The sequence below is a fragment of the Nymphalis io genome, chromosome 1 (assembly GCF_905147045.1).
Source record: "Nymphalis io chromosome 1, ilAglIoxx1.1, whole genome shotgun sequence".
NCBI classification, from domain to species: Eukaryota; Metazoa; Arthropoda; class Insecta; order Lepidoptera; family Nymphalidae; genus Nymphalis; species Nymphalis io.
In genome coordinates, this window is record NC_065888.1 from 11,611,784 (window position 1) to 11,624,764 (window position 12,981).

At 33.8% G+C, this 12,981-nt stretch overlaps 2 protein-coding genes across 6 annotated transcripts in view; one reads left to right on the forward strand and one right to left on the reverse strand.

Annotated features, from left to right (window-relative positions):
• Positions 1-12,981, reverse strand: part of LOC126772352 (solute carrier family 12 member 6) — a 337,172-nt gene that overhangs the window by 185,883 nt on the left and 138,308 nt on the right. The gene's annotated exons all lie outside the window — the stretch shown is intronic.
• LOC126772434 (monocarboxylate transporter 9-like) overlaps positions 5,308-12,981 on the forward strand; it is a 29,749-nt gene continuing 22,075 nt past the window's right edge. Inside the window, exon 1 of the mRNA XM_050492808.1 lies at positions 5,308-5,469. Within this exon, the coding sequence (XP_050348765.1) occupies positions 5,350-5,469 (120 nt within the window). The 5' untranslated portion in view covers positions 5,308-5,349. The remainder of the gene's footprint in view (positions 5,470-12,981) is intronic.

A 12,981-nucleotide genomic window follows, 5' to 3' on the forward strand; every position in this document is an offset into this window, starting at 1 on the left:
TAAACCGGAAAACTACAATACTAAGTTTATAGATAGAATATATGATCTCCATATCGTTACCACCAAGTAAAACACCAGAAAACAGTAATATAAAGTGTTGGTATCAATGCTTTGTATTGCTATTTTACAATGGAATAATAATTAAATTATAGTGCATAAGTGTGCACAGATTAATTCTCAGTTTTAGAATCTCATAAGTGAAACACCAATCCAACAAGACTAGAAAGATACCAAAACCAGGTGCAACGTGATATCCAAGTATACTGTCTATATATTTCGGGCTGTTATTGTGTATTTCTCGATAGAAAAATCCAATATTTTTTTCTAGCTTGACCCGGGATTTGAACTTGAGACCTCGTGATTTGCAGCCTTGTTAGTTACAAGAGCACCGTGACAGCTAATAATTAAGTAAATATAGTACCTACACAGATGTGCAAGTACAAAGGCTAAATGAATAAATACTATGAGTGGATTATGAATTCCAACTGATTTTTCTTTAAAAGGTTCGAAGACAATGGCCCTCTTTAATCTCTCTTACCCCCTTGTGAGGCTGACTCCACTTCTTGCGATTTTCAGACAAAGGTGGCAACTGAAGATTACTAGAACAAAATAAGACTTTAAAATCATGTTTTGTATAACAGATAACATATCATTAAAAAATAGGCAGTCATAGGGACTGCCGATAGCAGTGAAAACTTGAAATTGTTAAATATATTTGTTCAATTACAATATATGAATACAGCTTAATTTAAATAAATAAAAGTTAAAATACACTTATATTATTTGTATATACTGTTAGAATTTACATCAATTTCAATCATTATTATCCTCATTAATTTCCACGAGGGAAGCCACGATCTATCCCCCACGATAAACCAGCGCAACGCGCCTAAAGAAGTTTTCATTACAAAAATAATTATACACAGTTAACAGTCTGTGATTGTTCCACTGCTGGACAAAGGCCTCTTCTTCCTTTTTGAGGAGAAGATTTGAAGCTTACACCACCACGCTGCTCCAATGAGGTATGGTGGAATACACATGTGACAGAATTTCAGTGAAATTAGACACATGCAGGTTTCCTCACGATGATTTTCTTCACCGTCAAGTACGAGATGAATTATATTCACAAATTAAGCACATAAAAATTTAGGGGTGCTTGGTCGGGTTTGAACTTACGATGATCGGTTAATATTCACGTGTTCATTTTTTCTTTTAAACGGAAAAAATATTTTATTCTTAACTATGATAATGCTCAATACTATTGATATGGTTTTTTTTTTAAATAAAATGTCATGATAATTTGTATACACGTTTGCATTGCGTAAATACAGCTGTACAAATGTATTAACACAATGATAACTTCTTAAAAAGTGAAAAAAATAAACTTATTTATTTCTCTGAACGATCACATTATTAAGACTGTAAACTGAATGTAAATAACATTAGCCCAGCAGTGGGATATTATAGGCTGTTCATTTATTTTAAGATAAAAATAAAACTAAAGGGCTTCACAAAAATCCCTAATGATATTTAGGTATCCAATTTTTGATAGCATTACGAGTAGAAATCAGAAATATGTAAAAATTGACAGTTCTTGATTTTTGTTTGTAGCAAGAATATTTTATTCTTTTATGTTTTTAATCAATATAACCTTGAAAATATAATGTCATTGTACAAACAATGTTTTATTTTTAACGTTAAGCTGGGTTTATCTATACATAATGTTTATCCGTACAGTAACGGATAAAGAATACATTTCACTGCCCCTCTCTTTCCCGTGGGTATCGTAAGAGGCGACTAAGGGATATCTGAGCGACCATCTGCTCATCTGGTGGTAGGATGCTAAACATCCGCCTGACTTGTTACCACCGTACGCATGGTGAAAAACTCGTGATAGGTTGCTTGCAGCCGCGTTTCGAGGTCAGCCAGCGTACAACCAGTACCCGAACGAGCATTGCCGCGATGGGTGTTGGTCCAGTGGAGACGGCTGTTGAACCAATGCCGGAGGAATCTGTATTAATCTACCGGACAGGGAGACCCGGAGAAATGTCTGTTCCCTTGGCCGCCCGTGTACTATGCAGTACAGAGGCCTAGCGTGCTTATGATGAAAATTGCTTGCACCTTTGGGATGGCTCCGCTAAGCACCTACTGGAGACCTGGGATTGATTGCAGCAACGTGCGGTCCGTATTATTTACAAATGCGTCGAGAGATAGCAGCGCTGAGCGCTTTCTATCGACCGTATCACGGCGAGTGCTCTGAGGAATTATTCTCTCTAATTCCTGCTTCCCCCTTTGTTCATAAGTCTACGCGTGCTGGCTCTCGATGTCACCGCCTAACTGTGACATCAATTCCATCACGAACGAAGTAATTTGGCAACTCCTTTCTTTGTCGCACTTCCAAAAAATGGAATTCCTTACCAACGTGTTCCCCTCCTCTTACAACCCCGGGTTTCTTCAAACGAGGCATAAAGAGGCATCTTGCGGGCCGGCAAGGCGGCGGCGGCTAGTGCAGAACATTCTTCCAGACTGTATTGGCCGTCGTCGCATTTGTACTCTACTACTACTTACCATCAGGTGGAGTAGTCATTTGCCCTTCCGGAAATATTAAAAAAAAATACAAAATCAAATAAGTGATTAGCAATTTTAAAAATATTTACCAATTTTCTTTTTATATAGTAATTACAGTAAGAATTTATATTTCCCACGATACCAATATATTATATATAAGGGGATCGTTACTATTGTTACATTCCGTTATGAAGAGTGAGTGAATCAGTGTAACTAAAGCCACAAGGCACATACCATCTTAGTTCCCAAGTTTGGTTGAGCATTGGCTTTGTAAGTAATGGTTAATATTTCTTAGCGCCAATAATTATGGTGATCACTAACCATCGGCTGACCCATTTGCCGGTCCGTCTGCTATTAAAAAGAAAATCACTAGCATTCCTAACTAAGTCGTCTATTGTCAACTTTAATAAATATTCCAATTGATTAAATTAATTTCAGGAAAATATGATTTGTCGACACCCACGATGCTAAAGTAACCTTCAATAGTATAAGAAAATTGTTTCATTTGCAATCACATTTTCATTAAGAATTACTACAATCGGTACTATTTACTGAGATCGTGCACACGAGACAGTTCATAATGATTCAATTAATAATTAATTTATTTTTTAGTGTAGTCAAATTAAAAATACAATATTGTCTGTAGGTGTCATTGTGTTTTATTTATATGTCAATTTCAATCAGCATATAATCTGCTACGTTGATATGCTTGACAAAAATTAAGCTATAAAAAATATTTTCCTCAGTGTATTTTTTTAGAATGCACTTTATATGGTTGTTATATATTTCGTTACATGATCTATAATAATCACATACTATATGAAACCTCTAAAAGATTTTATTGATCTTTGAAAGTGTTATAAAATATCTTTTAATTAAAATTTATCTTAATTATTACCTTATACTTGTTAATAAGATAAATTCAAATTTTTCTTTATAAGTGTAATCTTTAGATAATAAATAACTATAAATTGTTGTCTGCTGATAAAGAAATTACGTGTCTAGTTTTAAATTTAAGTATAAGTTTCTTTTTTCATTTAAATAAAAAAAACTAAACCAAAAAATAAAAAAATATTAAAAGAAACCATTCCACAACTATGCATCAGTTCAAGTCTAACGCAAGAACAAATTGTAGAATAGGGGAAAAACGAATAATGAATTCATTTATTCAGATTGTGATAGAAAAATGAAATGAAAAAAAAATATCACTTCGAAAACAGGAATTGTATTAATTTTATTACTAACTGGCAGCGAAACTGCTTTCGAAATGAACTGATTTCATGTCCAGAAGCATTTAATGGCTTATAGTCCATGTATGGTATATGCCATAACTCAAAAAGCATTTAGTTGTGGTTCCAGCCACTGAACTCAGAAAATAATCTGAGCGTAGGTAAGTTTTTGAAATCCAATTTGTTTTAAACTAATAAGATAAGATTTCAGCAGGTTTCCTCACGATGTTGCTTTTTTCACCGTCAAACACGAGATGAATTATTTATAATTATTTAATTATAATCAGAAATTAAGCACACGAAAATTCACTGGTGCTTGCCCGGGTTTGAACCCACGATCATCGGTTAAGTTTCACGCGTTCTTACTACTAGGCCATCTCGGCTATATATTGTTAAATAGTGGTTAAATTGTAGGATAAATAAACAATTAGTAATTGAGTATATTTTTATTATTATGAACGTAGAAGCAGTATATTTTATTTGCTATTTTTGTGAACATGACTAATTATAACGTTCATAATATCTAATTTCTCATGCAATTTCAATATGAACCAAATTTAAAAATAGCTAATTTATGGAAAATTATTTGTGTGTAAAAATAGTAACTAATAAATATAGAAGAGAAATTTATTATCAAAATAAAATACAGTTTCCTATACATACAAAATTTGCATGCTTAAAAATGATCTAAGGAATATAAAAATAGATATAAATTCGTCGGATAACCGTTTGAGAGCTAAAAATAGGTTTATATTGTCATAGCTAACAAATAAATTAAAATTAGGTTTCGATTCAATAAGTATTTTAAATGAAATTTTAATGTATTTAGAGTGCCAATGAAAATAAAATTGAAATATAGTTCTACGATTTAATGATTTCCAAATTTAAATCAATTTTTTTTTTATACGAGATATGATATTTGTTTGGTAGCTCGTAAGTAAGCAAAGACAATAACTTACTTAAATCCTTAAAAAGAAACAAAATAATAATTTATGTTTGAACTGTTTCATTAGTCTCTAATTAATATTCCAATGCTTGATATGTATATTACTACAGTATGAATGAAAATAGTCGACACATCCATTTAGACGCTTGTAAAAACTACAACACATTTGGTCCGAAAACTGACATTGAATATAATATTATGAAATCGTGGCAGTTGATGTCGCATGGAAGTAAAAGAGAGACGCGTCCCTGAATAATAAAAATTGATTTTTAATAATCATAATGAAATAAATCGTTCAGTGTGTTTATGGAGATCGCGTAGTGTACTTAGCTCGTTGTAAGACAGCGCACGATGCTGTACTAACAAGAATATTTCTTGGTTTATCAGTTGTTTGTCAGTTTTCATTTGGGAAATCCGTTATTTCTGTTTACGGTCTTATGCTATAATATATCCTTTATTAATGTGATATATTTTAATCTTTAAACTAACAAAATCAGAGTAGCATATTTATAAGTCCCATGACACCACTAACCGAGGTTGTTTTATAAAGAAAGGTTGTTGTAATTGATTCTTAGATACGCTTTACTCGTTGAGGCGTTAAGTAAAATGAGTTCGCAAGGTAAAAGTAGCCTGGGAAGCTGTGATAGTGACGAGAAGAAATATGAGCTGGTGCCTCCCGAGGGCGGCTGGGGATATGCGGTTTGCGTTGGCCTCTCTGTTATTTTTGTAAGTAATATTATATTTTATTTGAAGTGATCGGCTTTGGTAGTCAATAGTTTTGTGATATTCGTGTTTATCGTGTTTATTGATAAGTAATTGTGATTATTATAGAAATAAACATTTTAAAATTATATATTTGCAATTTTATGTAATTTATTTTATTAACTTTTAAGAATTATAATTTCTTATATATAATAATACCTATTAGTAAACTATGTACAGTCATTTTTTATAATATGCAAAATACTTACAAAATAATATTATTTTAAGATATTTTTTTTTAATACTCCATATTTCGATAATAATTCGAGAAACATCATAGTTATTTTTTTAATTAAATGTCTATTTTAATATTTAATTTATCAGTGATTTAAAAAAAATTCTGCATAATTAAATATTTTTTATAACCTAAAATATTACTAATAAAATTATTAAACATGCTTAAATTTGTGCATTTTTACCTAACGCCAAGAGATTCACGTTTTGAATTACATATATACATTAACAAATTATTTTGACCCGTACTACGTTGTCATTATGACATTTTTTGCGAATCCGTAATATTTATCCTATCAAGTAATTACACTTTGTAAGCGAAAAATATTATGCATATAGAATTTAACCTCCTTTATGAATATAATACAATATGTTTATAAATATCAAAAAGTTAATACAGCAAAACTGGCTAAGATAATATTAAAGATTTTGGATTTAAGTGAAAAAAAAAAAGATTTAATGTTGATTAAAAATATTTTTGCTTAAAATTTTAAGCTGAGAGTTAAAAGGAATAAGACGTTGATCTAAAATATCGTGGGTTGAGTGTTAATGTGTGCGGAGATGCATGCATGTGAAGGTTGCATAGAAAGTATTTCTAGCATGTTCTAGAATAGACAGCGGATTTTGTACAAAAAATATCTGTTCTTATTTTCTGTTTAATGATTAATAATAATACGTATTGTGATGATGTTAATACATTTTTATGCAATTGATTGTAAATAATACAAAAAAAAAAATTACTAGAAAAATGGTTTAATTTATAATGGCAACCACGAACACGAGGTGGCATGTCGCGTGGTATTGCTCTATTTTCGGTATAAAATAAAAAACGCGATTTAATTTTTACAAGTTTATAATTTTGTGTCAATTTATAGCATTCAATTTTAATTATCCTAACCAATCATATAAATTCAAAAATGAACAAAAATAATGTTTATACCACGAGCAGAAATTGAACCCCCGACTCTGACCACCGAGTCATCAAATTGTAATACGAATCGCTCTGCCACTTACGTACGTACTTGATATATGATCTTTAACCAGTAGTTGACGAAATCGTATCATGTCTGTAATATTTAATCGAAAAATGAACTTTATTTTATAATAAATATTCCCCCTTTTATCAATAATAGCACAACAAAATTATTCTTATATTACCAAAAACATTAAATTCACGCTTGTCACATCAATTGTCTAAATTTAAAGCGGGTTAAAATGTGGAACGCAGCTACCTATATTATAACATTATAAAGAAAAAACTTCTCCAAAAAGCGCTGTTTCTTTTGGTATAAATTTTATGCATATTTTGTAGTTTTTTAGTGAAGCATTACAAAAAAAACGCTCCTCATACAAGTCCGCTTGTATCTTGACCATTGAGTAAATTTTGTATAAATTTAATTAATAAAAATATTTGTTCATCGAAGAAGATTATCTCATACTAAAACCTAATTGGTATTCAAAAAAAATTAAATAACATATTATATACGTTATTATCTTTAAAATAAATTCAGTACATAACAATAAATTAGACATTTATCGATCTACATTTTGTTTATTATTTTATTTCATTTTTATTATAGAAAATAATACTCAAGCATAAATAAATAATTTAAATTATTCACAGATTATCTGTCGCAGTCATCCAAAAAGGTCTAGCTATTATAGTAAAATGAAAATGCATATATTATGTTGTAGTGAAAATGCATATTAATATAAATGTTAAAAAGGTTAGATAGGATTTTCATGCAGAATATAAAATTTAAATTTTAAAGTTGGTTCGTCTTAGCAGAATTCATATTTCAAAAGTAACACTGTTATCTTCTGGGCAGGAACCTTATTTCCTCTTGAGCAGAATATTAAGGCTAGACATACTATGACGATTCTCAATTATGGTATTATATACATACGGCAAAAATAATCCGACTTAACCAGTTTTCATCAGTTTCACTCCACCGAACGCGAGATAAATTAATAATAAAAAAAAATTCAACTCATGACAACTACCACGCTTGCCCGCGAGCCCGCGACCACCACTTAAGATACAATTTTTTTTTCCACTAGGCCATGATGGTTTGTAAGTGGAAACTAGGGATATCTTAAAATTATGCTTCTATGCGGAGCCTGATAAACAATATTTGAATTTTTGATTAATAATTAATGAAGCAGTTCTTTATGCGACTTATAATATAGTTATTTAAAAAATATATAATAGTTATTTACATTTGACTGCCTCGCTGGTCTAGTGGCTTGATGTAAGGCCACAGAAAAAACTGAAAAAATTATTGAGTTTTTCTGTCAGAAAATTCTGAGTAGCAGCCCGAGGCTGGAAGTTGGAAGTGTGTACGCTCCCGTGCCTCGGAAAGCATGTAAAGCCGTTGGACCTGCGCCTGAACTCTTTCCGGTCGTATCGGATTACCGTCCCATCGGATTATGAGAGCTAGGGAATAAAGAGTGCACCTGTGTCCGCGCACACACTTGTGCACTATAAAAACTTCTGCGTAGTTGGCTAATCTCTCTTGAGATTGGCCGCCGTGGCCGAAATCGGTCTGGAGGACGTTATTATTATTACTGATATACTTATTTATATTTAGCACCATGAGTCGTTGGATTATATCTAGATATTTATCTAGATATAAATATAATGACGTAATGAAATAAATCTGAATCCCATATCGTCTTGTTACAGTTATATAAAAAAAATATATTGTAATAATAATAATAATAATAATGCCTTTAGGGCTATAATTACACATTAGTCTTCAAACGATTCTTAATGTGAGGGTCGAGACCTCCAAATGAATGCCCATCAAAATTAAATAGTAGGTCAATTCTCTTAACAAGCAAGGTGTTTTAATAATAAATCTAAGAATAAGGAATCGTATTAATTTTATATATTTTTTCACTAAATTATTAATTACCTTAACCTTGGGAACTAATTTGTTATGTCCCTTGTGATCGTAATAACATTGGCTCACTCACCTGCAAACCGGAACATAACAATTCTAAAAATTGCTGTATGGCGGTAGAATATCTGATGAGTGGGTGGTACCTATATTGTTTCAATACGCCAAGTAAAGTTTTGCTAGTATAATTATATTTTGACGATACAAAAATATTTACATTATAATTTAACAAATCGAATCGCCGCTACAATTGCAATCTAAACAACTGCATTAAATGACAAGAACGAAAACACGTTAAAGATTAATCTTCCAATATCAAGCACTTGCTTGATAAACCTTAATAACACCAACACTATCTCACAAATGTGAAATGTTTTAGTTTGTACTGACAAACTTCTTACCGCTATAGCCAATATAGTGAAATGTTTTAGTTTGTACTGACAAACTAAAACATTTCACATTTGTGAGATAGTGTTGGTGTTATTGCGGCTTAAAGGCTAGCGGGTCATCGACCGATCACTACTTATTAAATAAGCGATTACATTTTTTAGACGTATACATCTTGACACATTATTGATGGTGCTGTAGCAAGGCAGGTCTCTATGTTATCAAAGACAACTGTAACATTTAATTAGTATAGAGCAAATACCAGAGTAACTAAGCAAGAGTTTGAAAGTTCAACCACCTTAAAAAAAACAAAGGCGAGCTGTGTATCTCGTTTAAAAAATTTAAAAGGATTTTTGACATTTGTTTAAGCACTTTCTGCCTTAAATGTGTTACTATGTATTTATATAGAAATAAAGGTTTACTTAAGAAATGTTTAATTCAAAGTTTAGTTGATTATATTTAGTTAGTTATTTGACCTTGCTCTTAACCTGTTTAATAAAAATCTTGGAAGATTCACATTGAGTTAGGTTTAACGGTGAGAACTGATTGTGACAAAAGGCAGTTATATTAGAGTTATATAATGTGAGTTACCACAAATTGGCAAAGTGATTTTAATCAACTGGACCGACTTTTAACATATGTAGCAAAAAATTGAAATTGGCAAATTTAAGCTTGTTATTTTACGTTTTGTTGAGTTACTTTGTATTTTTTTTTCAATTATTTTATTACTAATTTTAATTTATATTTATACCATATTATAATTATAACTTTTATTTAAATAGGAAAGGAATTTTAATAACTCATTTAATTTACTTCCGTAAATAACAAATAAACAAGGAAATAATTTATTTATATATATTATATCATAATAATATGTTCTTTACACGATGTACCATAAATAAATAAATAATTGACATTGAAATTTTCATCAAAGTAAGTAACAGCCTGTAAATGTCCAACTGCTAGGCTAAGAATAGGAAGGCGTACGAGCATATGGGCCACCTGATGGTAAGTGGTCACCAACGCCCATTGACTTTGGCATTGTAAGAAATGTTAACCATCGCTTACATCACCAATGCGCCACCACCCTTGGGAACTAAGATATTATGTCCCTTGTGCCTGTAATTACACTGGCTCACTCACCCTTCAAACCGGAACACAACAATACCAAGTACTGCTGTTTTTCGGTAGAATATCTGACGAGTGGGTGGTACCTACCCAGACGAGCTTGCACAAAGCTCTACCACCAGTACATGAAAATTCAGAGGTGCTTGTCCGGGTTTGAACCCACGTTCATCGATTAAGATTCACGCGTTATTACCACTGGGCCATCTCGACTTTTTTTCGAAGATTTTCATCAATCGTTTTACAAATTCGTAGTTTTCATAATGATCCAGAGTAGAGTATTGATTCTAAACCATTTTTTTAAGATAACACAATCTTCAAGGAGCGGCTGTACTGTAAGAACACACACAGTACTACAGTAACTATGCAGTAACGCGTTTCATATAGTTAAGTTGCACATTATTGGTTGTAGGTAATTTTCATTGAATTATACGTTTAATAGGTATACGCACGCGTATGGCCACAACTTTACAAATAATAGTTTGTTACGTCATTATTGCCAGTTATTACCGTGCATTTTATTGGCGCATTTTTTTAACTCATATAGATCAGCGTTTGACCGTTGACTTGCCTGATGTAAAGCATAAAAACGGGCTAGGATGTAGCACGCTCGCGTAGAAAAAACATGATTTCTCTGGATTTGAAGACACCAACGTTGTACCTCAGGAAATACAAACTCAGGCAAATTGTTCAACAGTTTTGCAGTGCGAATAATACATGTGTATTCGAAGCGCTTTGTAAGTAATTAACTTTGTAAGTGTGTTCAATCTCTTAATTATAGTACTGAAACATTACTCAACTCTTGTTAAGATTTTTATACATTAAATAAACAAATAAAAAAAATAAATAAAATAAAATAAAAAAAACGGACCATCAGAATTTTAATTTATCGCAGACGAACAGGAAAATTGACATTTCATTGTTAGAACAATAGAATAGTAAGTTACCTACTAATTAATATTAGTTTTGCATTTTGGCTGTACATTATTATAATTATATATCTTATAAGCCTGATCGAAAGCCGGCTTGCTCTGGGGGCTGGAACTCGTCAAGTCGTCTGGCGAGACGGTTCGTGACGACTCTTGAGAACAGCTTATACACGTGACTCAGGAGGGAGATTGGTCTGTAGTTTTTCAAGAGGGTTTTATCACCTTTCTTGAAAAACAGTACCACCTCACTCCCGCTCCACGTTTCCGGGGTCTTGCCATGTTGGATGACGGAATTAAAGAGGCTTGCTAGCTCTTTCAGGACCGGAGTCCCGCCTGCCTTAAGCAACTCTGTTGTGATTCCGTCATCTCCCGGAGCTTTGTTGTTTTTAAGCTGTTCTAGAGCCGCCCTAATCTCTCCTTGGTCAACGACCGGGAGCTCCTCGGAGTAATGGCGCATAAGAGGGGCGCGCTGGTCATCAATACTGATTCCCACGGGTTTATCCGATCTTGAAGAGAACAACTGCCCATAAAACCTCTCTACTTCTCCGATAATCTCAGGCCTAGAGGTAACGACCCCACCATTTTCAGTTTTAAGTTTTGTCAGACGCGGCCTCCCAAACTTGCGAGCGAACACTTTCGATCCCCGATTTTGCTCAATCGCAGCCTTGATGGCACGGGTATTGGAGCGTCGGAGATCGCGTCGCGTCAGCGTTTTTATTGTTCGGTTTAAGGCCTTATCTGACAAAAACGATGGTAGTTCTCGTCGTTTTCTCATGAGCTCGAGTGTCTCAGCAGAGAGTTTTGGTGCGTTGTCTCTTCTCTGTGGCGGAAAACACTTGCGGGATGTGTTTTGCAGTATTTTGACCAGCGTGTCGGTTCTCTCATTAATGCTGCTTATGGTTTCCAACGCGGTGAATTGATTTTGAAGTTCCATTTGGAACTTTTCGGAGCCTTGAGCAGCTTGGAGCATGGTAGGTCGGAGAGTAGACCTCATCATTCTCGATCTTTCGGCTTTTAAGTTGATATTTAGAGTGCCTCGAACCAAGCGGTGATCACTTCCGGTATTAAACTTGTTGATCACTGAAACATCTCTAAATATGTGCCTTTTATTCGAAATGATAAAGTCTATCTCGTTCCTTTTTACGTTATCGGGGCTTCGCCAGGTCCACCTCCTTTGAGGCTTCTTTTGAAAGAAAGAATTCATCAAAAAAAGCCCCTGCGCTTCGAGAAAGTTTACCAGCATTTGCCCCCTGTGATTTCTGCAGCCCAAGCCGTAAGGTCCGACTTTCGATTCACCGCTATCTTGTACTCCCACTTTAGCATTAAAGTCTTAAATGACTGTCCACATCCAGGACTGTAAGACGAAGGCGATCCAACTGCGCAGAGGGGTGAGACAGGGGGATGTAATATCCCCGAAACTGTTCACCAACGCGTTGGAAGACGTTTTCAAAACGCTGGATTGGACTAGGTATGGAGTCAATGTAAACGGCGAGTACATCTCACACCTTCGATTTGCCGACGATATCGTCATCATAGCAGAGTCGCTGGAACAACTCACCGAAATGCTGCGTAGCCTAGGCGAGTCTTCCCGGTGTGTCGGTCTCGGTATGAACTTGGACAAGACCAAGGTCATGTTCAATATGCATGTCGTGCCGGGACCGATATACGTCGAGGGGAAACCTCTCGAAGTTGTTAGTGAATATACCTACCTAGGACAGATAAGACAAGTCGGTAGGAACAACTTCGAGAAGGAAGCCGATCGAAGAATTCGCTTGGGATGGGCAGCATTTGGCAACCTTCGTCAAGTCCTCAAGTCGTCTATACCGCAATGTTTGAAGACGAAAGTCTTCAACCAATGCGTCTTACCTGCCATGACATACGGTGCCAAAACGTGGACA